The 27989-nt window shown below is 37.1% G+C and overlaps 2 protein-coding genes across 5 annotated transcripts in view; both read right to left on the bottom strand.

Annotated features, from left to right (window-relative positions):
* Positions 1-21422, bottom strand: part of dip2ba (disco-interacting protein 2 homolog Ba) — a 57564-nt gene extending 36142 nt beyond the window's left edge. The window contains exon 1 of one of the 3 annotated variants that reach the window (XR_007927425.1): positions 21159-21422. Coding sequence is in view for 2 of the 3 variants with exons in the window: in XM_051879591.1 (XP_051735551.1) it covers positions 21159-21243 (85 nt within the window). In the remaining variant the exon portion in view is untranslated. The remainder of the gene's footprint in view (positions 1-21158) is intronic. The other 2 variants (XM_051879591.1, XM_051879592.1) reach the window with 2 other exon arrangements.
* A 2181-nt stretch (positions 21423-23603) lies between these two features.
* Positions 23604-27989, bottom strand: part of atf7a (activating transcription factor 7a) — a 33452-nt gene continuing 29066 nt past the window's right edge. For both annotated transcript variants that reach the window (XM_051879463.1, XM_051879464.1), the window contains 2 exons: positions 26844-26949; positions 23604-26765 (listed from right to left, as the gene is read on the bottom strand). In XM_051879463.1, coding sequence (XP_051735423.1) covers positions 26530-26765; positions 26844-26949 — 342 coding nt within the window. In that variant the 3' untranslated portion in view covers positions 23604-26529. The remainder of the gene's footprint in view (positions 26766-26843; positions 26950-27989) is intronic.

Genomic DNA, 27989 nt, shown 5'->3' on the forward strand with positions numbered 1-27989 from the left:
AAAAAATGTATTAATAAATTTTGTTGTTTTTAAGAATGAAATTAATTAGACATGCTTTTTGATTATTAAAATGTAATTAAACCATTAAAATGGAATCCAGAAAAGTTAAAACAGAAAACAGAATTTGGTAAAAATAATACGGATATCATAGGACCCTAAAAAAAAATGTCATTTTTTGTTAAACTTTTAATAAATTGTTGGTAAATTGGACAAGTTTTATTATTTCCATTAATTAGACATGCTTTTTGATTACTAAAATTTAATTCAACCATTAAAATGGAGTCCAAAAAATAAAAAATAAAACTGAAAAAAATGGAATCCAGAAAAATTAAAACGGAATTCAGGAAAAAATAAAACGGATTTCATAGGGCCCTAAAACGATCAGGCTGATTAGCCTTCAATATTGATGAGTGACACTCATTCCTGTGGCAGGATGTTCTTCATTTAAACAAGTGAGATCGGTCAGTTAAAGCACCAAACAAATCAATAAATCACACCGACCTTTGAGATCTGCTGGTTTGTAAAGCACACTGTTTAAAGAGCGGCGTCACTAGCTTTCAGCTGGCTGCCACTCTCCATCACTGCAGCGCTCACAGATGTGCTCCTGCCTTCAATATTTACACAGAGGCAGTTCAACGGCCATCAACGGCTCAATAAAACCCAGTAACAATGAAACAACCCAAGAAGCTTTCGCTAGCAGCAGGGGAATGTTAACTATTTAAACAACGTGTGAATTTAGCCACTAATCCTCTATATAAACGAAAGTTTGGAGCGCCTTTCCGTCACATGGCCTAAAACAATGTGTGTGACTGTGTGAATATGATTCACTCTCTGATAGAAAACTTTGAGACGTGAACACGTCATAGACGCAGGAACATCCACTGTAAATCAAACACAGGATACAAAACTGAGTCACCACACTACATGGGCGTTCACTCTGGCAGCGATTTGCAGTGACAAAGCAACTGCGAGTCATTCGGTTTGAATTCATTCAATGTGCTGCAACTACCAAAGGGAGGGCAGATACAATTGTGAGATATCTGTACAAAAAAAAAAATCTATCTATCTATCTATCTATCTATCTATCTATCATGAGTGCTAAACATCAGCTGCATTGCAGCAAATTCAGTTAAAAAAAATATTATGTGTGTCAGTGTTTCAGTCTATTACGGACACGTCCCTATGGGGCTCCGGCCTCATTTAACCAGCTAAATCAGGACAATGTACCTTGGTAAGCTTCCCCAAAGCGACTAATGAACAGGCCATGCAAGGGTGTGGCTTTGGGAGACTTTGAGAACATGTGTGCGTGCGTACTTGTTCGTGCATGTGCGGGTTACAGTCTCTCTAATGCAGATGAACACGGACCCCGAGGGGGGCAGCTCTGCTGTACGGCCGTGAGAGAAAAACGGACAAGCCTGAACTAGAGCTAAACTGCCGAGGGTCAGCACGATTCCATAAATTCCCCTGGTCTCCATGACAAAAACATCAGCCCGTTCCCCAAACCACAGCATTCATATGAGACCAGACCGGATTCCTCCATGAAACCTCTATAGTGCTTTTACTTCTGCCAAACTTACTCAGTCCCACATCAGTTCCTAAAGCACTTTCACAACAGTCATGATGCATTACACTGACAATAAAACAGACACAATTAAACAAAGCTGCATTCATATTATCACCATGTGTGATGGATGATTCATACAGAAGCTGTAATGGGACTGTAAGGAGTTAATTGCTCCATTTCAAAACCTAATAAGATGCCTACAGAGGCAGCGTGTTTAGGCATCAAAAAAAAATGCCCAGCAGCAAGGTTATTACAAAAAAAAAATAGGCAACTTAATTGTGCTGCCTCCTAAGAAACATTTTGTTCAAATTCTAAAGCAGCATCCCTTACAGAAGAGGCAATCCCAGACTGCACTGCGACAAGCCCAGTGAAAAAAAAGAAATAATGACTAAAAATCATAAAAAGTAAAATAAATTACCATGATAAAATAAAAATGTCTTCCATGTATATTATTAACACAGAGTATCACCTCACTGATGAAATGAAAATCAATTCTGAGTGCACTTTGCATGAGGATTGCTATTTGCCTATGTGGAGTTTCAAATCAGACACTTGTGGAGTTGATATTTAAGATGCTGCTTATACAGGCAGTGATGCAGCTCACTGGGTTTAAAACAGAGCTTATGTGTCCGGTTCATCCAGGTTTGGCTGGAGTCATTTAAAGTGCCACGGTCAGATTCTGAGGGTCGTACAAAGGCTTCAGTGACCTCTGTGACTGTCAAATCCTCTAGCAGAGGCAATGTCATGGGAAAAATTGTGATGAACTTACCAGTTCATCCACAAACCCAGAGCACTCCTCTGCCCTGCAGCTAAACCTGATCTCACTTACGCTCACAGAAGTGATGAGTCGCAGCAGAATATATACACTAACAGGAAGAAACTAGTAGCTTCATTTCAGGTGTTCAGTAATTTGTAAGTATTACAGCGCATCTGAATGCCGGCTCAGTATTGGCCGTAGGGCTGGGCGATATGGCAAAAAAAAAAAAATCTCGATTTTTTCAGAACGATTGACCGATTTCGATTTTTTTTATTTTTTACTGTTTAACTAGTCAACTTAACTACAATATGATTTAAGTAACATTCTCTTCATTAACAATCTGGTTAAAAAGAAGTTCCATTTCAAGCGCACCACACATGAAGTGATCAACATGGTGTAAATGTAAAACAATTTGTTAAATATCTTTGCAGTGAAATATGAAGGCAAATGTTATCTTAAACACATCCTATATACTCAGAAATACAAAAATGCTAAATATTTCTTAGCCAAAAAGTAATAGCAATAAATAACACCAGTAATAGGCTATTATTAACAGCAAATGCTTTGTAAAAACAGAAACAACAGCAGCTTTCAGCCTGTCACCATCATGCAAACATGAAGTATCAAACATACAGTAGTAGATCTTTACAGGTTTTTTCATTCCATCGCGCTGTTTGTCCAATTGTTTTTATGTTTGGCGGACATGTTTAGGTGTTGCACTCGTGTCTCGCGTCTTTTGCAGTGTCTCACCCCTGAAACGGCATTCTAAAAACATGGACATGTAAACTCGTGTTTAATAACTTTGCCTTTTTTTCCTCATTCCACTCCCTGCGTCTCATTTTTATAACGCAATAACACATTTCTAAATGAACAGCCGCTTAAGAATAGCGATGTGTTCTACGCTCATAGAGCGTCACATGAGAGCGGTTAATCATTTTCTTCATGCGGTTTTCATTGCTGTATTGTCAACATGTCTAATTGTAACACTTGCTAACATTTTTAATCAAAATCGCGATTTCTTGATTTAAAAAAATAATAAAATCGAGGCAAAACATTAAATTCGAATTAATCGGAAAAATCAGAAAAATCGCCCAGCCCTAATTGGCCGACGCTGTTCACATGAGCACCACGACACGTGTGTGATGCTGACGCAGAAGCCGGCCAATACCGAGCATTCACTACGTCAACTGCGTAGGAGACTGACATGGGAGAGAAGAAATTGTTGAATAAAGTCTTTATTTTTGTTTTGTTTTTGCACACAAAAAGTATTCTCGTCACTTCATAAAATTAAAGTTGAACCACTGCAGTCACATGACTGTTTTAACAATGTCTTTAGTAGCTTTCTGGACCTTGAAAGTGGTGGTTAAATTGCCGTCTATGGAGGAGTCAGAGAGCTCTCGGATTTCATCAAAAATATCTTAATGTGTGTTCCGAAGACAAACTAAGGTCTTACAGGTGTGGAACGACATGAGGGTGAGTAATTAATGACAGAAATTTCATTTTTGGGTGAACTAACCCTTTAAGACCTGATGCATGGATCCAATATGCTGATACTGTAAACATATGTTGTCTTTCTCAAATGTTTATGTTCAGTTAAAACATAACCATGTTCGCCAAGACGGACATTTTGTCATAATTTTTTGTCAATTTGTCTGTTCAAGAGCAAGACATGAAAGTATGAAAATGCAATTCAGTATTCGCAGGCTGTCTGAGATACGGCTTTCTGCAAGTTCTCTTTTCGAGTCTTCTTGTGCTTGAATGTTTAAATTGGCTTAAAAACGAACAAATTATAAACTTTTGTGATGAGCCCTTATTGTCGAGGCCTGCACATTTCTTTTCTTTACTGCTTTGTGTCTGTGTGAATTAGCTGTTACGTTTTCACCTGTGTTCGCACTCTATCAACACCCGGGTGATGACGGCGTTAATGCCCGCTCATATTAGACGCACTGCTTTGAGCATACGGCACTCGCATTCAACAACGTTTACAAAATGATAGCTTTGTCCATGATTTATATGATGCGTGCCGAACCGAGGGTAGAGAACGGTATGGTTGTTTTGTTTTTTTACTGTTACACCCCTAATAAAAATTCATATTTATTTTAACCAAACAGTTGATGGACCCCATTGACTTCCACACTATTAAAGTCAATGGGGTCCATCAACTGTTCAGTTTCCCACATTCTTCAAAATATCTTCTTTTGTGTTCAGCAGAAGAAAGAAATTCATGCAGGTTTGGAACAACTTGAGTGTGAGTAAATGATGACAATTTTAATTTTTGGGTGAACTATCACTTTAAGTGCAAACAGAGAAAAATGTCTAGGACAGTCACACTTTGTGAGTATTTTGATGCTTAGAAAAGAGAACTACTTGATGAACAGACAAGTTACCACTTTTTATTCATGTCTGACACCCAGAATGTGTGTCTGTGCAAGTATGACATCTAGATCTTTTTTAAACGGAAAAGAAGTTGCAGTTGATGTCGCAACGGAGTGTCTGGAGTGCTTTGTTTTCGAGACGTGTTTGGCATAACAGACTGTGGAATCAACATCACATCACTGAGTCAAAGATTCTGCTTAACTGCACTGATACCTGACCACAGATTCAGAGACAAACCCATCCAGTGGGCCAGAACTACAGTTGGGCAACACATTCAACACAGGGCAGTTAAAGTCAACCAGAGCTGTGGGTAAACCACCTCTCTCACACCCACACACACACACACCCACACACACACACACACACACACACCCACACACCCACACACACACACACACACCCACACACACACACACAAACCAAACAGCAGGAGCTAGCGATGGGCACGTTCCTCTTCTCTCGTCAGGCGATTTCTGATTAAAACAAGTATTTTAATACCATCAATCAAAAGCCATTTTATAATCAGCTAATAAACTGCTAGAAATTTAAAATCCATGTTTTGCATTACCAACATTTATGGCCCAAAACATATTCTGTAAGTACATGAAGACAAATACTTCTAGCTATGCAAGCTCAAGATCATGCATCAATTAAGGATATAGATGGTAATAATGTTTGTTAATATCATTAATGAAATTTATGTCTGATAATTCAACACAAAAAAAGTAAAATAAATGTTGTGATGCTAAACTGAATTTAGGCATTTCAACATTATAAGAAACAGATTGATGAAAATGTTGAATATATGAGATGAGAAAGTCCCTTAAATTGAAGCATTCTTGAAAATGATGCTCTTAAAGGGTTAAATCCAGCCGTATCCCTATCCCAATATTATATAACATGATATATGTTTTAATATATAATATATATTAAAATATATATAGTTTTAAGTTTATTGAATATATAATGAGTATACTGCATATTTGTATTATTATTATTTTATATAGGTCCCGATATATCATACACTCCCTGTCATTATAAAACACTTTAATTTTGTCCCCGGGTTGGACAGTCGAAAACCCCTGACATACAGTACATTTAAGGCATAACTATGCATATGATAATAATAAACAACATCTCGCTGAAGCGCGTTACTGAGTATTTGCTAGAGTACATATTTGGGTTCAATGTTCAGTGATGCAGTCTGTAAACAGCAGAGATTATGAAAGAATGTAAAATATATCTCTTATTTTCATTTTCTCATACACAGTGATGCCCTAAAGCTATTTCTCAAGCCTCTCTCCTCAAGAAACTATCCAGCCTATAAAACTACATAAACATTAGGCATGCGCGCTTACAACACGACTGCTCACAGCCAAATGTAAATTCACAACATTCATCAAAACACAATCAGATTCCCCCCACCCCGCATCTCTCTAACTATAGAGGGAAGAAACTAGATTTTAGGCTTCAAACTAACAGTTTCCCAAGAGAGGCACTGCTCACTCCAAACTGTTTACTCGGAAAACTGTGACATCATTGAGGCCAGCCCTGTAAGAAAATAGCTGATTAAACATGACCAGGAGGGGAAAGCCCTGCTTTCAGGATGTGTTTACTCAGACCGTCGTAAATACACACTGATACATGCAAAGATTGGCTGATCATTATATCAGAGTCCATCATAAGACGGCATGGGATTGGTTCAGCTGCCAAGCTCTGACGCGTCCTGGTCTCCATCCAACGCGCTGGAAACATTGAACAAGTCCCCGAGCAACAGGGTGTGTCTGCCGGGAGAAGAGTGGGAGGAAGGGAGAGTTTCACTGCGAAAGAAGCACATGCTAGATCCTCATTCATTTCTTGCCATGTCGTGACATCACACCTCCTCGACCCTTGCTCACTTTTAGGTGGAACCTCTAGACAAGTGGATGAGCAATTTGACATGCAAACCACTAGATGAGCCTTAAGACAGGCTTCCAGGAAGTGAGAGAGAGCGAAAGAAAAACAGGTGATTGGCAGGTCAGCCCGCCTTGTTTTTTTGTTTTGTAGGAATCGATTTCTGTCATCAGATTTAACGAAACAAATTAAATCACACGAAGAAAAACCTTGATGTTTGACAGCTTTATGGCGTGGCAAAGTGCCAAAAGATCTCAACTGCTGACAGGAGCTCAGGGATCTGTGCAACCACACCTGTAAATTTCTCCAGCTTTTGTTCTGCTGTACTCTTAGTAAACTCAACTGTAGAGACTCACACACGCCTCTGCGTAGGAGTCCAGTAGGGGATACCTTCACTGCAAAATCTTAATGATACATATACGTTATATTAACTTAAACACACCTTTGTCCTAATTTTCCAACAGAGCCAAAATAAAGAGTCATGTTGAGTCAGTCCCATGTCATGTAATGTGATGCTTCTGTTATATTTCCAAGCAACGCAGCATACTGAATGAGGGGAAAAAATGCAGGGCTATCAATCAGGAATTGTTATTGTATTACAGGATTATTATATACACATAATTTTAAATATAAATGTATAAACACACATATACACATATACATATATATATATATATATATATTAAAAAAAAATAAAAAATTGTATTTTTGGTTATTCTATGCTGAGGCGACAGGGACAGTAACCGTGCGTTCACACCGCCGCCGACGAGAGCGTCAAAGTAACCACCAACCAATCAGAATATAGAAGTCCTCTGCTTGAGAAGATTCCAGAGAACGCAGAGAACAAATTTGTGTAGCTGGAGAAAATAACGATAATTAGGCTTAAATATATAGTGCATACAGCTATATATTTATATAGCAATAATATATTAGCAATATATAGCAATAATATATGCATATTATATATATATATATATATATATATATATGCATGCACAAGAGGTTAAGGAGAAAAAATACTTTTTTTAATTGCAATACTTTTTCTTTATTTTAATATACATTCCTAATGTATTGTATTATATAAAATAAATATAAAAATGAAACACTCTCAGCTCTCAAATTTATAAATTGTAAGAAATTTGAGACCAGAAACAAAAAAAAAAACAAAAAAAAAATTATTAATTAATTTATGTATCCAATAAGTCTGTCACGTCACATGACAAAAGAACGAACGGCTCAGACCCAGAAACTCGAGAGGTGAACTAATTATTTCTGTTTCCTTGAGGTGAATGTCTTTTAAAGTTAAACTCTATTTAAATGGTGATCAAATCACCGTAAAAGGTAAAGCTGGCATTATCCAGCATTATTAGCGAGATTTGCTAGTAGACGATAACATAATACTCACCCTCAAAATTAACTTGAAACGTTTAATTCCCTTCTTCATTTAACTGGACGATGTGACATCATTTACAGTAATGCGATGGACATCATTTACAGTAATCTGGGGAAGTTTTTGTAAGCAGCAACACTAAAAGTCATCTTCTTCTCAGTCATTTTGACAGCTCTAGGTAAGAAACAATGGCTTACAGCACAGAACCAGATGTAAATATACGCCCTGAGGAAAAAACGCGGAAGTGACTCGTGGATGTCGTACCAAATATGTTCAATATTATATTGAGGATTGTGGCAACCCTAATTATGTATGTATGTATGTATGTATTTATATATATATATATATATATATATATTATATATTATATATATATATATATATATATATATATACACATATACTACTTGTATATACACACACATTTTATAGTAATTATGTTTTTATTATAATACCATCTAAAATGCACCTATAAAACTCACACAATAGCACCAAAACATGTATTATGGAAGAAAACAGGGTCCATCTTGTTTTGATATTGACTAAGTTTTGGCCATCTTGAGAAGTGACATCTTGCGAGCCCCTCTGTGGCTTATGAGGTCACACTTGGATTTAAAATTAGACCATGTAGAGCTGCTGTTAAAATGCTTAACAGTGGCGACACCCTCCATCAACAATCGAGCGCTCATAATCTGATTCAGCAGGCCCGACTCCAGCACAATGACACATGGAGAACAGACAGAGCGAGGAAACAAGGGAGGGGAGGAAGATCTGGGAGAAAGGATTAGAACTGAACTTTTGGTAAAACGTAAGATATGTTATTTTATCGGAGTAGACTGTTCCTTCATTTCTCATGGGATTAATTCTGTTCACAACAACTTAAGCCCGAATAGACAAGACAAAAAACACAACAATGAGAGGAAACATAAGTGTTATGACTCAATCTTGACCGGGTCATATGCTTACAGAACAATAAAACTGGTGATAGACCGACTGATTAATCAGCCAATAATTAGTCATTTTGAGCTTAACAGCATCATATAACCAAACCCACTGGGCCAATTTGCAGAAATTGCATCAGCCTCTTCAACGCATAACTCACATTTTCTAGCTTCAAGTATTTTTCTGGTGTAAACTAATGTTCATTAGTGGTGCTTGGTAAGCAATCAGACTTACGATTTTAGTCTAAAATGGATGGAAAAAAACCCCTGGCATCTTGGCGGCACATTTGGTCAACGACTAAACAACTAAAACTATGCTGTGTTTTGTTTTATAACATATTAGACAAGAACTTCCACAAACAAGCCGGTCATAAAACGTCATGCAAATATCTAAGAGGAACAGCAAGACCTACCAAGTTTTGACCCAGAACCTCCCCTTCATCAATATCAAATCTAAAGTCAAACAAACTGCCCTTTCATTACAAGAAGCCCTGACTGAAACCTGATGTCAGTGAATGTGACTTGGGACTTCAGGAGGGATGTGTCAGCACTTGTCAGCCAGTTCATACTAACTCTGGGCCTTCAAGACAATAGTGTGGTTGAGCAACACCAGCAAAACAACCAGTGCACCTCACGACAGAGCTCAAAACAAGCTCAAAATCCGATGCTTGTCTAAATTGTGAGGGTACATTTCCCCTTTTCCTGAAAAGTACGGGCTTATTCAAAGTGCTTTTACTCAGGGAAGATCACACAGTAAAAAGCATGTGTGCAAATCAAGCAAACACAACAGGACAAATGCAGGGAAAACAGGTTCTCACAGTCTGAATGTGTGTGTGAAACGCTTTTCCCTGGAGGAGAGCTCAGGCTGGAGGGATACAAAAACAGGAGTGTCCCGGGTGCTTTGAATCAAAGCTGTAAACAAGGCTGAGGTTTGGAAACAGCAGCAGACTAAGGACTGGAGAAAGCTCTTGACTTCTATAGACATGTCTGTAAGAGTTCAGATTTTCCCCTCTAACAACTAAGTAGTTCTGTAAACAACTTTGTGATTAACTTAGTCTTGACAAATCTTAACTAATCCAAAATGTACTTTTTTGGCAGCATCAGCTGATGATTTGCTAAATATAGACTTAGGTCCACACTTTGCTGCTTTCTTACGCAAAAAGGAGCAATTTTATATCATTTTTATAGCATTCCATTACTTTTCCTCGAAGGTGCACTTATAATATTAGTCAAAGTTTCTTTCAACTCATTTAGTTGACTTCTATATGCAAATGACCTTTGTTATGATTGGCTAACCTCTGTACAGCAGGGTCGTTCATGATAGAAGGGAACATGTAAAGGTTTGTGGTAATATGTAGGCCAGACACACTCTGCAGATATAAATTCAGTGAAAAAATAGGAAAATCTGCAGAATTCTGAGAAATACACTTCTAGTCAAAAGTTTGGGGTCCATAAGATTTTTTACTGTTTTTGAAAAGATTGTGTTTATTTGATCAAAAACACAAGAAATAGCAGTAACATGAAATGTTATTATATTTAAAAAATTATTTTTTATTTTAAACGGTTATTTGACGGTCTCCAGTCTTCAGTGTCACATGATCCTTCAGAAATCATTCTAATTAGGGATGCACCGATGAGATTTTTTTGGGCCGATACCGATTTTAACAAACAATTATTTTAACAAATATTTGTCACTTCCTGTGTTTTGAAGTTTTGTCATCAAAATATAGTATTTTGATCATGTTTTAAATCAGCAAAGTTCAAAAACACCTGCATTAAATTATACTAGCAGGTTTATTTCTGCATCATCAAATATTTTCTAATAACAATCGATTGGATCAATTTAACATTCAGCAGTTTTACATAAATACAACTGAACAAAGGAATATATTAAATAAACAAGTGCTTTTTAGGTAGATTTAATAGTTTTCAGGTACAGAAATAAAGTAAACATGTAAAATAGCACTGCATATTCTTCACTGTATAAATTAAATACATATTAATCCTTTATTGTAACAGACTTTATTATGATTAATCCTCTAATTTGTTTTTGTATACATTAATTTTTTTTTTTGTAAGTTTAAATATGTATGAGATCTCCTTTACTAAGGCGGGACTCTTATTTTGACGTGTTCTCGTCTACACAGGTAATAGAGAGCATGCAGTTCTTCAGAGTTATTTTGCAGATTTAAAGTTTGTCAGTTTATTAAGCATCCCCCGAAAAGGCATAAGATCTGTATGTGTTTATTTACTGTTAGTCGTAATAAGTGTTTTGAGTAATTCACTGTATGTTGATGATAATGCAACAGAGAGAGAGATTTTAATGTGCACTTCTTGTTTAGCTCTTATGGTGATTTTTTTGGAGTGAAAACGGACGCAATAAACTTTATAAAACATCAGTAAAGTTTTGGTCATCATTCGGATGGGGTCCACTACACTTATGGAAGCTACAAAAGTTATTTAGGCAAGAATAGTGTGTGATCTTTTGTTATTTGATTAACATTAAAGCGCAGACAGCAGCGCTAGGATTACACAACAGACATTATACAGCTCAGTTCCTTCACGCAGTTCATTTATAAATCATCGGTTTGTTATATCGGCCTTTTTCCTGCTACAGCCGATATGCCGACGGTTGTAAATTGAGCAAAAATCGGCCGATACATCGGTGCATCCCTAATTCTAATGCTGATTTAGTGCTCAAGAAACATTTCTTATCATTACCAATGTTGAAAACAGTTGTGCTGCTTAATATTTTTGTGGAAACTGTGATATATTTCTTTCAGGATTCTTTAATTCAAAAGAACTGCATTTACTTGAAATAGAAATCTTCTGTAACATTATAAATGTCTTGACCAATTTAATACATCCTTGCTGAATAAATTAATTTCTTTAAAAAAATAAAAAAAATATCTTACTGATCCCAAACATCTGAAGAAAAGTACATTGCCTCCATAACATGTCAGGCTTGTGTGCTAACTGCTATGCCACGGCTCTAGCAATACTTACTTCAAACAACTAAGGAATTATGAGAGATCATCCCTATAAGGAGACCATATCCTGTTCATGGATGGCGCATTGTGTTGTGAGTTATGAGTGTTCCCTTGGCAGCGCATAGCTCCGTTATACCACAACACTAACTTTCTCTTATGAAGTAGTGTGACGGCACTTCCTCCGTACACACCCTGCTTCACATAGCGCCAGTAAAGGGAGATACAAGCAAAGCCTCGTGGCATTGGATGAAGGCATGTTAATAATTCAGGCTCAGCATTCTGTAAGACCACAGCGATGCAACATTAACTATTCACAGCCAAAGGGCAGCCCGGACTGGTTTCTTATACAACCCACGCTGAGGGAGCAGACCCAGTGGGCCCAGTACCAGCAGAAGAGGCTCTGGGCTTTTGTTTGAGGGAAGGGGATTCTATGCGAAGCCTGGACATCTGATCATGTCCCATCTGTCTAAGCTTAGCGCTCTGTATAAACGCTCCCACAAAGAAAGCACTTTGTGTTTGATTCCCGTGAGGTCGTTCCTGCGGACAGATTGGAGGTTAAGTTTGACAAGCATGCAAACTTTGGTAGCACTTGGTCACATACTGTGGCACTTAAGCCACACTTAATGTCTGCATTAGATATGAAATATCAAACCAAATTGCATCTGTAAACTAATGAAAACAAAAAGTGTTGGACATATTTGAACTATATATCTCTATGTATTATTTTATAGTTTAAAAACTTGTTTTGTTAGATATTTATAGCAAATAAATGAAACTTGGTTTGATATTTTGTTATAAAATGCAATGAAATCCACAGAGTTAGGTTCGGCCAAATTTCAACTTCATATGTTTACCTAACAAGTACGTGACAAACCTTTCCACCACAAATTGTGTAACAAAGGGTCCTTTACAGAAAAGAGGAACTGTGACGGTCTACTCATGTGGTCAGGGTACATGCGTACGCAAATAGTCTCGGCCACGCAAAAACTGCCTATAGTCAACTGACCATACTGTCTAGTCAAGTCATTTTTATTTGTATAGCCCTTTTCACAACCCATGATGTTTCAAAGCAGCGTTATGGAAAATCATGTCTTAATGTTTCAGAGTGAATCTCACAAAGAAATTGTGTCATATTTCACCCCAAAGTCAAGAGAAAAAAAAATAATGGGGCTTATTTTTAGTGCAACAAGATTTTTTGCAATGACATTACTTTCATATCTGATTACAATAATGAAAAAAAATTCTAATTGTCAGTACTGAGTAAAGAAAATAAGTGCTTTATATTAAAATATAGTAAATTAAAGCATACATTAAAGGCAATAACGACAAAAACGACTATTATGCACATTCAAATTGTATAATTTATATAAAATACTTACGATATATATAATTTTTAATTATTTTATTATTATAGTACACACTGAAGGTACCTGAGAATTGGAAAAAATGTGCTTAATTGTTACGAAAATGTCAATGCAAAAAAAAAAAAAAAAGGCTTTTTCCCCCCTCAAACATGACTTGACTGTTTTCGTGATCAGCAGGAAACAACATTTCCCAGTCTCGCTTGGAACTATTTAATAGGATACACAAAACAACAGAAAAAAAAGGGGAACAGCTTAATAGCAAAAATAGATGACTGTGGCTTCCCTTAATGGTCAGGGGACAGCTTAACTGAGAAAAAGGAAAACAGAATGACTCAGAGAACAAATGAACGGGGTTCAGTCCATGTTCGGTCATTCTGTGTCCTAGATATGAAGAAATTGGTAATAACATCCCCCTCCATCAGAAGGGCGGCAGTAAAGCACTGAGTCTCCATACTGCTGACAGCCTGAACTCAAGCCTCTTCATAACAGCAATCAATACTAACAAACTACACACATTAGCTCCAGAGGCCACTAACAATCCTGCATTTTAAAAAGAACTCCCGGTCAAGCGACTGGAGAAATTTAAGTAAGACGGCATGGAATGGGAGCCGTCCATGCTGCTCAGAACGCATAGCAGGCTAATTTCCTTTGTTCTTAAGAAGAACAATAAACTATTCAGAAGAGATTACAGTGCTAGGGATCTTCTGACCAACGTCACCAAGAGCTTGAATGATTTGTTTTTTTATTGTTCGAGTTCAATTCCATGTTGTTAAGCCAGTTGGACAAAGATTGGCACACATTCAAGAGCAGATTCAGGCTGCACTCGACTTCCTGCAACACCTTTACATGACTCACAGATGACAGCGCTGGTTTATTACAAGAAGGCACTACTAGACAGAAGAATTATAATTAGGGTCTCACTCGAATACAGAGATTATCACGCTGTTATTTATGTTTAGATTTATTATCACAGTTGTTGAGGAGATGCCTCATTTGTGAATGCGAGCACACACACAATTGATTGTGTCCATGTCTCTCAGAGTTGCTCATTTGGGACACAAAGGTTTCAGTTGAAAGCCTCAAATGCCAGTTCAGATCAGAACCAGCATAGTCCAGATCAGCTCAATGGTGCTTATTGTTACTCTGATCTCTACAATCCTGCAGAATTGGGTCATTATGTAGGAGATAATTTGGGCTGACTCTTTTCACTGTAAAAAGCCCCAGCGGAGCATGGTAATGGGAAATATTTCTACCCTCCAAGGTCAACATGTGCCCTTGTGGAAACCACGCATGGATCCAGAATTAAAGGCAAGACATGACAACAGCACAGACACCTTTTAAACAGCGAACCAGAAAGCAGGTTTTCCACAGTTTCAGACCAGTGCATTTCCAGGACTTGCTTTCCAGGATCTGTCGAGACATTCATGATTTATTTAAAATCATTCTAGAGACTGCTGGTGCAGATTTGCATTTGGATGTCAGGTAATGTTTAATCAATAGATTTAAACATTTATAGCCACTTGTTAGTGTACAAATGGCTCTAATAAGACGCTTAGTAGTGGACAGACTTGCAAGCAAGTTTTACTTTATATGTAGCCAAAGCAGTATTTTAGAGAGAAGCAAAACTTTAATAAAATATTTAAGTCTGGAAAGCACAAGTTTCTTGATGTTTATGGGTTGTTCATGACCATGGAATCCCTGAGATATCATGTGTTTCAAGTGGTCAAGGGGTTTTAGGAACAGAACAGGTCATAATGGTCAACCTGTCGCTGAACAAACAATTGGCAGATTAGGAATACTGCAATTCTGGCCAATAACGATAAGCCGTTAATTATTTTCATGTTATGGCTGAGAACCAAAAAATGGCCAATTTGCTCTAAATACATTACAAAGAAATACACCAAAATCTATTATTTTAAATGCTACAAGTAAATTTAGGAATCACAATATTACAATGTAAAGTATGAAAAATGCATATTAATTTAAAATTTACTGAAGATTACATTTAAAGGAGTTTCATTTTTAAAGATTAACCTTAAATGGTTAGTTCACACAGTATCATTGTCTCACCCTCATGTCGGTCCAAACCCATAAGACTTTCTTTCATTTTCTGAAGACAAATTAAGATATTTTTAATCAAATCTGAGAGATTTCTGTCCCTCCACTGAAAGTCTATTCAGCCAAAACTCTGACGCTTCAAAACGTTCATAAAGAGACCATATTATGAATCAAACATCTATTATTAATAGACATTATTAATTAAGTCTTCTGAGGAGAAACAATCACTTTATATGATGAACAGATTTAATTTAGCCTTTTATTCACATATAAACATTGATCCGCACCCAAATTTGGTAAAACGGAAGCACAAGCATGATTTGTCTGAATTTCTTTTACAATCTTTTTGTACAAACGTTTTGAACTTTTGAATTTTGGGTGAACAGGCTTTCAATGAAGGGACAGAAATCTCTCAGATTTCATTAAAAATATTCATTTGTGTTTCGAAGATTTTGGAACGACATGAGAAGATGACTTGAGAGATGACAGAAGTTTGCATCTATCCCTTTAAGTGAGTGCAACATGCTGGAAAAAGTAATTTGAATGTAAGAATGAGCACAATCAAATATCAACATACAACTTATCTGACTCGCATAAATAAGACGATTAAAGTGCTTGTGCTGAATTGAGGTGCATTTTGATTGGTCAGCGAGTGGTGATTCATTTTTTGAATCATATCTGCAAGAACTAGTCAAGCCTGAGAGCTAGAGAGAGAGAAAGAGAGATGAGGAGAGCAAGGACAGGATTGTGACGCGCTTGTTTGTGGGGAGGCGACAGCTGCTCCTATGGGAGGAGGGGATCAGGGAGCCTGCAACCGCCCTCCAATTGACCAAACACTCCAGATCACTCACCTGCCCCAGGGGCACTAAAACCCGTACACTAAACACACAGTTTCAAGAGCTTTCATGTTATTTTCACACACTCTCAAAAGTCACAGACCTCTAGATCACATGCAAAACCGTGGTTTAAAAGATAGTTCAGCCAAAAATGAAAATTCTGTCATGATTTACTCAACCTCATGTTTTTGCAAAGTCGTATAACTTCTCTTGCTCCGACATGAGGTTGACTAAACTTTCATTTTTGGGTAAACTATTCCATTACGTTCTTTTGCACTCAGCACATATTTTATAGTGTGGTTGGATGACAAAAAAAAAAAAAAGACGTGGCTCAACGGTCATCAGTAATTATATGGTCATAATTTATAGTATATCATCTTACAGTCATAAAATGTTGTGTTACTCCGGTTACAGTGTCTATGGCTGCTTCTCTTGATAAGCAGCCTCACATCAACAAGCTGTTTGAGAGTCTGGCCCACACACTAAACACTTCCAGTTGTGTAACACTATTAGTAAACCGAAAACTGACACATCTCCCCCACATCGTGCTCTCTGACCGAGTGAATGAGAAGAACGGCACTGTCTTTCACAGACGGATGACGCGGCGGTGAGAAGATGCTTGAAGATGCATGACGGTGCAGGAAACACCATGGCTGTGATGTCATGAACACCGAATGAACTTGTAAACCCTGTGAATAGACAGAAATGTCTGATCTATCACACAAAAAACACTTTTTACTATCTTTTTGTATTATTATTAACAAAATAAAATTGTAGACAGAGAGCAGGAAGTCTTTTGTGGCTGTTTGAACACAAGCGATCCGGTCGAATGTGTTTTCGACTAACTCTGGAAGTGGTCGAAAGTGGACAAGCTCAAAACTGTATTTAGTGTCGTCCACTTTTGATCCGATTGACCAAAACGCATCTTAACACCAGGTGTGAACAGAGCCTCAGAGAGCACGAGTACTACTGAATGCTTTAAAGGGGACCTATTATGCAAAATTCACTTTTGCATGGTGTCTGGACATAAATGTGTGTTGGCAGTGTGTGAACACAACCAGCCTATCCGCTTGTTAAGTCGTGATGTAAGGAACACCGTTTCTGGGTCCAAGCCTCGACTCGTGTCACTCGCAAATGCCATCGACGGCTGTTTATGAGCACCATTTATTCATATTAAACATCAAACATTTTAAAAAGTTAAACATTTTAAATACTTACAGTCTACAGACAGTGTCTGTGCTCACAGCATCACAGACACTAATATTTTAACGATTTATAAAAGACGAATCACTGTCTGGCCATCTGGGATTTTGGTATAGAGATAAAGGTTATGATTATAATTTTTTTGTAGTATTACACCACATTGTGTGTGTATATTAGCACCGTTTGTTGTGGTATGAGATAGAGCGTTTGGACCCGGAAGCGCCGCGTGACGTCAGACTTAACAACCGAATAATGATAAAAATCCACCCACTCCTCTTTTTTTTTTTTCAAAATCACCATAAATCATAAGCAGTGTCTCCCAACGACCTGTTTTCAGCCATGGTGCTAATGTGACGTCACATTAGCCACAGGCCCCGCCCACGACCGCTGACTGACAGTCCTGCTTTGCCATAGTTTCCGCCCTCAGCGAGCTGTGCGCTGTCCGCCATTTTCTCTGCGCTCGAGCAGCTGTAGCGACAACAAAGTCTGGTAAGTAATTGAGGTGTTTTGTTGTTGGATGTAAGAGTGAACATAACCGTCTTCATTTACTGACATCTGAGCCGCTGAACGCAGTGGATTCGTTTTATTTGTGAAGGGAATGAGCCACAGATCTAATATACACATACGATTCCTGTAACGTTGCCTGATATTTACGTTCACAGACAAAACTGACTGTTTATGTGAACTGTGTGTGTTTTTGACAGAACCTTGTGTGTATTTGACAGTTTAAACAAAACAAAAAATGTGAAGGAGAAGGAGACAGCCAGCCGTCTGTGTGAGAGTGAAAACGATCAGAAAACGATCCATTAGAAATTTAAACTGATAAAGCTTTAAAACGCGTGAAAATAATAAACTTTAATGATGAAAGAAGAACTATGCTGTCCGTGAGAGTGATCGTGATATAGATGATAATCAAAACCAAGCACATGTCTTGTTTGTATTTGGCAGAGAATCTGATTGAGGCGGGAACTGTGATCATAGAGAGGGGGCGGGGCACAGCAGCTCATTTGCATTTAAAGGCACATGCACGAAAACAGCCTGTTCTTGACTGTAGTCAGAAATGGGTGTTTACAACATGGATTTATACATGATCTGTGAGGTAATTTAAGCTGAAACTTCACACACATTCTGGGAACACATGAGACTTAAATTACATCTTGTAAAAATGGGTATAATAGGTCCTCTTTAAAAATGCTTGAATGTTTAAATTTATGTCATGCATATGATAAACTTTATTAACGGTGCACCACTGGCCAATTATGCAAGTGAAAATTCTGCCCCGAACACGATCAAAAGTCTTATCACAGTATCACAGCGAGCAGCCCGCTCGTACAGATGATGTGGTGATGTGAAGCCACGTGTGCATTTTGAAAGAGAGAGAGAAGACGCAGTAGCACCGTTTGTGAAATTAAGTCTCACATCTGATTTTCAAATTAATGATTTGCTCTGATAATCTGTGTGGATTCATTTGCTCATTCAACCAAAAAGCTAATTGAATAAATGTTTGCGGGAATTCCCACCTTATAAGTGCAAAAAACCTGCAAAATTATGAGCTCTGAAATTCAAGCCATGTCTCTTTAGGATACAATAGCACTCAATATGGTGCCATGTATGATCTCAAAGATATTAAGGTATAACAAAAAATAAAAGCATACACTACCATTCAAAGGTTAAAGGGTATATTTTTGATGAAATCCGATGGCTCAGTGAGGCCTGCATAGCCAGCAATGACATTTCCTCTCTCAAGATCCATTAATGTACTAAAAACATATTTAAATCAGTTCATGTGAGTACAGTGGTTCAATATTAATATTATAAAGCAACGAGAATATTTTTGGTGCGCCAAAAAACAAAATAACGACTTATATAGTGATGGCCGATTTCAAAACACTGCTTCATGAAGCTTCAGAGCGTTATGAATCTTTTGTGTCGAATCAGCGGTTCGGAGCACCAAAGTCACGTGATTTCAGCAGTTTGACAGTTTGACACGCGATCCGAATCATGATTCGACACAAAAGATTCAAAGCTTCATGAAGCAGTGTTTTGAAATCAGCCATCACTATATAAGTCATTATTTTGTTTTTTTGTTATTCTCGTGGCTTTATAATATTAATATTGAACCACTGTACTCACATGAACTGATTTAAATATGTTTTTAGTACATTAATGGATCTTGAGAGAGGAAATGTCATTGCTGGCTATGCAGGCCTCACTGAGCCATCGGATTTCAACAAAAATATCTTAATTTGTGTTCTGAAGATGAACGAAGGTCTTACGGGTGTGGAACGACATGAGGGTGAGTAATAAATGACATTATTTTCATTTTTGGGTGAACTAACCCTTTAAATAGACCAAAAGTGACAGTAAAGACATTTATAATGCTGTTCTTTTGAACTTTCTATTTATCAAATCCTGAAAAAAGTGGTCCTGTTTTTTACGAAAATATTAAACTGTGTTCAACATCGATGATAATAAGCAGCTAATCAGAATATTAGAATGATTTCTGAAGGATCATGTGACACTGAAGACTGGAGTAAATAACGAATGCTGAAAATTCAGCTTTGCCTTCGCATAAATAAAATGACATTTTATAATATATTAAATTGTAATTATATTTCACAATACTGTTTTACAGCATTCTGGATCAAATAAACGCAGACTTGCTGAGCATAAGACACTTCTTTCAAAAGCATAAAATCTTACAGACAAAAATGAATTGTTGTGTCTCAGAAACTCTAAATTATATTTATCAATATGGTATTTTGTTCCATCAAATGCATTGCAGGAATGTCCAGACAAGTGCCAACCAGGAGTCTGGCTGAAAGATACTGCAGGAGATCTGAGAGACATGTAGAACTACTTATAATCTATATACACATCTGAATGAACTAAATAAGCACTACACTGTGTGATAATATAGTCATTGGCTTTTTTATAATGAGCTGACTAGTGTCTGTATAACCCTTGGTGTAGTGTAAAAATGCATCTTCACATCAAATATAGTTTACAAGATAAACTACAGTCGGATAATTAAATAATCAAATCACCATTTTATAATAATGACTGAGGGGTGAGAGGAAGTGTTCACAGAGAAGGTGTGTTTGACAGATGTCTCTGTGCTAACAGGACTTCAAGCAGCAAAAAAGTGATGCCCCTTTAAAAACGTCTACAATATGAAAACAAAGATCTTCGAGAACAGCAACGATAAATCAACATTCAAAGCGATATGAACTCGATCTGCCTCACTGACAGTGTCTGTGCTGAGGTATTGTGTCTAGCTGAACTGTCAAGGGCTTTCTGTTCTTTGAGGTCTAGATCACTGAACAAACAATAGTCTCAGTCTCTTGAGCTGAAATTAACGGCCGGATTCAGCAGTACTGCTCTTCTAGTTCTCCTTCACGCTCGGTTCTTTCATTTACACGAGATTGAAAGCATATTTGATGGTGGAAAATCATAATTTCTTCCAACACACTCCGGCGGTGTCTCGAAACCTAGTGAGCTGCCTACCTAGACAGCATGTCTGAGTAGCAGAGGCGCTTTTGGGACTGCATTTTTGGGCATCCAGACATTGTGTCTAGGTAGGCAGCTCGCTAGTTTTTGAGACACAGCCTCTTTCAAAAATGAAATTCTCTGAGGAGAAAGAGAAGACCTTCAAACACCAACACAAAGCAGTAGCTGCTTGAGAGTATATACGTGTCTGTTATAGCGCCATACGACCGTGGGGTTGAAATATTAGGTTAATATTATTAACAGTATTAAGGTTGAGGTGGTAACTCCATCTCTTACCTTCAGACAGCTCGAGCTCCAACTCCGCCAACTGCTCTCTAACCTCTTTCGGTAGAGCTGCCAAATCCACACCGCGGTCTGCCATCGCTGCGAGAATACGCTGAAGTTGTTTTAAGTGTGAAGAAATGCGCTTCGAAAGCCAAAAATCCTCCCGTCAAGACAGAAGACATGAATTAAAAGGTGAGTAACAATCCATCCGGACAACTACTCCTTCCGCCATGCTGTGAGAACTCACCAACTGCACTGTGCGGTCACGTGATCGCGTTTACCTCCTGTGTGTGATCAATGACACCCCCAAACACACACACACACACACATTCCTCGAGACGACTCGCATGCGCCCTCTAGCGACAAGACAGATGTTGTGATTCTGCCATGTTATTTGAATATGTACTGTGGTATTCTTTAGGATAATATAAATATCATGGTATTTGGATATGGAAATCATTCAGTAGTTAGGGTACTATGGTATTACGATCGATAGATTATTGTACCACCATCAACATTTTACCATCTTACCATCAAAAACTGGTGCAAGAAATATTACTTATTACATCTAAATAATTTTTAAAATATAGGCCTATTTATGTATGTATTTTTAAATTATTTTATTTTATATTATTAATATTCAATTTAGAAATTAATATATAAATACATTAATATTATATATAGTTTTAAATTATTTTGTATTAGCCTATGATATTCAATATACATACATACATGCATACACACACACATATATATATATATATATCTCAATAATAAAAAATAAAATAATTTAAAAATAAATACATAATTACATATAATATTAATATATATATATATATATATATATATATATATATATATATATATATACAACCCGAATTCCAGAAATGTTGGGACGTTTTTTAAATTTGAATAAAATGAAAACTAAAAGACTTTCAAATCACATGAGCCAATATTTTATTCACAATAGAACATAGATAACATAACAAATGTTTAAATTGAGAAATTTTACACTTTTATCCACAAAATGAGCTCATTTCAAATTTGATGCCTGCTACAGGTCTCAAAACCGTTGGGACGGGGCAACAGATGCTGAAAAAGCAAGAGATTTTGAAAAGATTCAGCTGGGAGAACATCTAGCAACTAATTAAGTTAATTGATATCAGGTCTGTAACATGATTAGCTATAAAAGGGATGTCTTAGAGAGGCAGAGTCTCTCAGAAGTAAAGATGGGCAGAGCTGTGAAAGAAAAATGTTCCTCAAAATCAAATTGCAAAGGCTTTGCAAATATCATCATCTACAGTGCATAACATCATCAAAAGATTCAGAGAAACTGGAGAAATCTCTGTGCGTACGGGACAAGGCCGAAGACCTTTATTGGATGATCTTCGGGCCCTCAGACGACACTGCATCACTCATCGGCATGATTGTGTTGATGACATTACTAAATGTGCCCAGGAATACTTCCAGAAACCACTGTCGGTAAACACAATCCGCCGTGCCATCTGCAGATGCCAACTAAAGCTCTATCAGGCAAAAAGGAGGTCATATGTGAACATGGTCCAGAAGCGCCGTCGTGTCCTGTGGGCCAAGGCTCATTTAAAATGGACTGTTTCAAAATAGAAAAGTGTTCTATGGTCAGACGAGTCCGAATTTGACATTCTTGTCGGAAATCACAGACGCCATGCATAAGTGCATACGGTATGGGCAGCTTGTATGTTTTGGAAGGCACTATGAATGCTGAAAGGTATATAAAGGTTTTAGAGCAACATATGCTCCCCTCCAGACGACGTCTATTTCAGGGAAGGCCTTGTGTATTTCAGCAGGACAATGCAAAACCACATACTGCAGCTATTACAACAGCATGGCTTCGTCGTAGAAGAGTCCGGGTGCTGAATTGGCCTGCCTGCAGTCCAGATCTTCACCTATAGAGAAAAATGCATCAAAGACGACCACAAACTCTTCAGCAGCTGGAAACCTATATCAGGCAAGAATGGGACCAAATTCCAACACCAAAACTCCAGAAACTCATAACCTTGATGCCCAGACGTCTTCAAACTGTCCTGAAAAGAAGAGGAGATGCTACACCATGGTAAACATGCCCCCGTTCCAACTGTTTTGAGACCTGTAGCAGGCATCAAATTTGAAATGAGCTCATTTTGTGCATAAAAGTGTAAAATTTCTCAGTTTAAACATTTGTTATGTTATCTATGTTCTATCGTGAATAAAATATTGGCTCATGTGATTTGAAAGTCTTTTAGTTTTCATTTTATTCAAATTTAAAAAACGTCCCAGCATTTCTGGGATCCAGGTTGTATATATGTACAGTATATATATATCTATATATAGAGAGAGAGAATATAAAAACTGCCGTATTATATTAAAAACTAAATTATATAGAGAATCACATAAAACATTATGTACAATCTTTGTGGTGCCTAAATAAGACTAAAGACATTTGTTTTGTTTTTTGTTTAATCAAAACTGCAGCACTGTGTTCAGAGTATTTCACTTCAACATGCATGAAAAATAGTAAATATATATGGTACACATATGTACATTACAAGGACAATTTCAAAAACTATCAGTCCAACTTGGAGTGAGGCTATTTCCCATGAAAGACATACTCTTAAAACAACCTTTTATCTCTTCTTTTTTTTCTTTTCTTTAGCCTATAAGATCATTCTATTCTAAAGGACTTCTGTTTTGTTCAGTCTGTCTATCTCAGGGAAACTGTTAAATTTTACTAGCATGAAATAATTCCATAATAAATTATTTGTGCATTATGTTGGAATTATGGATCATTAAGTCCATCAAGACAGAAATCTGGTACAACTTTAAAGTGATTAAAGTGAGAATCAAACAGGGAGCATCTCAAGGCATTCTTATTAATCTTTACAAATAAAAATAACTACAAGTATTTGAGTACAAAGTATTAGAAGAACAAAAAGAGAATGAGAAAAGAAAGTCTAAGAATTTCTACTTTTCTGTCTTACAACACAAGAAAAAAAAAAACAATTATAGTTATTTCTATAGTCCTGGCAGCGAATAAAGAAAAAGTGCCAGTGAAGCTAAAAATTCTCCATTCTGCTCATTTCAGGCCAACAATCCTCTATATGGTTCTGCTGAACGACTACAGTGCCAGCACATGATGAACAGTAAAGCCAGGGTCAACACTTTAACCAGGAGTCATTCATGAGATATCGGTCAAGTGGTAAGTTTGATAAGCTGTTTGAAAAAAAAAAAAAACCTGACAATCTCTGAGACTCCAAACAGAAAAATAACCCAGAAAGTTGTTTAGTGCATTCTGACAGGCCTATATACATTTTGGACTAATATTGTGTTAATTACGCACTGCAAATAATGACAGAAAATGAATGAGAATTCAAGTTACATAAACTGAGCAACGACAGTACATCTTAGTCCCTTGTTAATATGCTGCCTTAATTTTAAAAATGTCTGATATTGTGTAAAAAAGACAACACCATATGTTTGGATAAAGTACAGGTAAAACCATTCAAACAGTAGATTTGGATACTCTTTGTTCCCTGCAGCCTTCTAGTTAGATGTAATAGCACGTTATTACATCCAGGTGGCAGTGTAGAATATGCTTAAAATCAAGGGCAGCGCTCCTGCTGTTTAAAAACTATTAAAGGCATTATTGTTAATTCATTACTTCAGGACTGATGATACAGATAAAGCTTTTAACATCTGACAGATGCCTGAATACGATAGGTGGAGTGAGGTTAACCTATAAAGAGGCACTCGTGTGATTCATAAGGCAGAATCCTTGTCTCTTTGAGTTTTTATCAGGGACTGTGTATGTTTATGTGTGGATGAGCCAGCAGAGAAACACATAGTGTTACAGAGTATCAGGATATCAACTTTGTGAAAGTGACTGAATGGAGGGTACAGAGGCACTAGGGCTGTATTATTGTAAAAATGAGCGGAGAACTATGGAAATCCATTTCCACGTAATAAAATGCTCTGGTAAATCATAATTATGACATACTAAGTCATTATGAGATCTTTTAATCTCAAGTTCTACTTCTTATGTCTTAATTATGACTTATCTCATAATATAAACTTGTCATAATTTGGATTTTTTTATCTTATTATTGAGTTTTTGTTGTAATTATGACTTTAATGCCACACATTTAATGTTTTATCTCTTAATTTATCTCATTATTATGAGTTTTTATGTCATAGTTTTAGTTTTTTCTTGCGTGGCAGGAATGGGATTCAATAAACAGCAGCAGGGTTACAAAGTTTAGATAATAATAAAAAAGTCTAAGACTACTTTAAGAGCTTTAACTCATTATGGCCAACTTAACTCGGTCTAAAGTTGAATTGAAAACATTGTGGCTAACTTTGGAAAGGCAGTATTTCTCAAGACAGTGGACTGTGCGCAAGGGTCCTGATAACAGTTCATCATACGTGATGACCTCGGACAGTATGTTATTTGCGGTATCTGAGTTTGTCGTACACAAGAAAACAAAGATAGGACAAGAAAAACCGAGGTTCCGTAGCCCAAACTGAATGCAATGTGCCAATACAATACAGTTTATATATAGCAAGAAGTTTGCATGCTAACAAGGCAGTCTTAGTGTATCAGTCCTTCACAAACTGCTAATTCTGTTGTAGATCACTGTACACCCACACGGTAAGCACACATGCACACGTCGATTATAAACGTATATAACAGGTTAAAAATGAGGTAAGATGAGCGAAGGTAAGATGAGGGGGGTGGCCACCTGAAAACTAAAAAAAAATGCTCTAAAATAGCAAGGTAAAAGATCCTACAGAACGTTAAAGCATCATGTTTCTCTCAAACACACACACACACACACACACACACACACACATACTAATACATATATATAAGAATATATAAAGTATTGCATCGTCACAAATTTGAGACGCAGCCTGCATGTGTGTGAATTAATGTGCATTACAGCACATGTACACATACACCGAGTGCACCGTCACAATTCAGGCAATGTCTTTATTGCAGCGTGTGTATGTGCATATGTCTACGGGGATACGTTTAATGACAGGAAGTGCTTTGCAGTCCTACAGCCAGTGGAGGAGCAGGAGGAAGTTGAAGGAAGGAGCAGAAGATACAGAGGATGCAAAGGAGAGCGTGGTTTGGAGTCCAGCCCCCATAGTCTATGGCATAGTGAACAACAATCTGCTTCCGTCTCTCTCTATATGTATACATAGTCCCAGTTTCATTCCCAGAATGCAGCTGAGCTCCAGTTCAGAGCGTGATGGTGTGAGAGGGAACCAGACTAAAGAATGGGAACAGAGTGCATTCTCCTCTCGCAGATCTGCCCCTCTCCTGGGATGCGGAGAGTCCCGGGCAGACTGTTAGCTGCTCTCATCATCTGTTGGACGGGTGGGACTGTGTCGCCATGATGACGTGCGATGGCCCACCGCTCTCCCCTCGCTGGCTGCCCATCCCTGCCAGCACCGACATGGCCACCGCCTCAGCCGCAGCACGGGAGCTCAGGCCATTGGGCCCTACTGTGGACGAGGGGCTGTGGGCCAGAGAGCTGTGCTGAATGACCGGTGCCGGGGAGCCCGTGGGCTCAGACGTCTCTTTCATGTGTTCCTCCCCTGAGACACATAAAAAAAAAAATGAAGATTAGATCATGCAGATGCAAGTGAAAGAACCTTGACTCAAGCTCCACTCACCCAAGTAGGCGGCTTTCTTCTGGAGGTTGGTGACGGGGCAGTCTTTATGAGCTAACAGCAACTGCTTTAGATGAGCAACTTCGTTTCGTAGATGAGACACCTCGTTCTGAGCAAAAACAAAAAAGTGTGAACATCACACTTGGACAGAAACTTGCAAACACATTTGTTACTACTCAGTTTGAAAGTACACACACTACCAGTCAAAAGTTTGGAAACATTACTATTTTTAATGTTTTTGAAGGAAGTCTCTTATGCTCATTAAGGCTGCATTTATTTCATAATAAATACAGAAAAAATAATAATATTGTGAAATATTATTACAATTTAAAATGATGGTTTTCTATTTTAATATACTTTAAAATATAATTTATTTCTGTGATCAAAGCTGAATTTACTCCAGTCTTCAGTGTCACATGATCCTTCAGAAATCATTGTAATATGATGATTTATTATCAATGTTGGAAACAGTTGTGCTGCTTAATATTATTTTATAACCTGTGATACTTTTTCAGGATTCTTTGATGAATAAAAAGTTAAAAAATATCAGCATTTATTTAAAATAGAAATCTTTTGTAACAATATACACTACCGTTCAAAAGTTTGGGGTCAGTCATTTTTTTTTCTTTCTTCTTTTTTTTGAAAGAAATTAATACTTTTATTCAGCACGGATGTGTTAAATTGATAAAAAGTGATAGTAAAGATTTATATTGTTAGAAAAGATTTATATTTTGAATAAATGCTGTTCTTTTTAACCTTTTATTCATCAAAGAATCCTGAAAAAGTATCACAGCTTCCAAAATAATATTAAGCAGCACAACTGTTTCCAACATTGATAATAAATCATCATATTACAATGATTTCTGAAGGATCATGTGACACTGAAGACTGGAGTAAATTCAGCTTTGATCACAGAAATAAATTATAATTTAAAGTATATTAAAATAGAAAACCATAATTTAAAATTGTAATAATATTTCACAATATTATTGTTTTTTCTGTATTTATTATGAAATAAATGCAGCCTTAATGAGCATAAGAGACTTCCTTCAAAAACATTAAAAATAGTAATGTTTCCAAACTTTTGACTGGTAGTGTACAACAATGCCAAACCATCAATGTGTGCATTGTAAAATAGTATTAATAAAA

Source organism: Ctenopharyngodon idella, chromosome 22 (assembly GCF_019924925.1).
Source record: "Ctenopharyngodon idella isolate HZGC_01 chromosome 22, HZGC01, whole genome shotgun sequence".
NCBI lineage: Eukaryota > Metazoa > Chordata > Actinopteri > Cypriniformes > Xenocyprididae > Ctenopharyngodon > Ctenopharyngodon idella.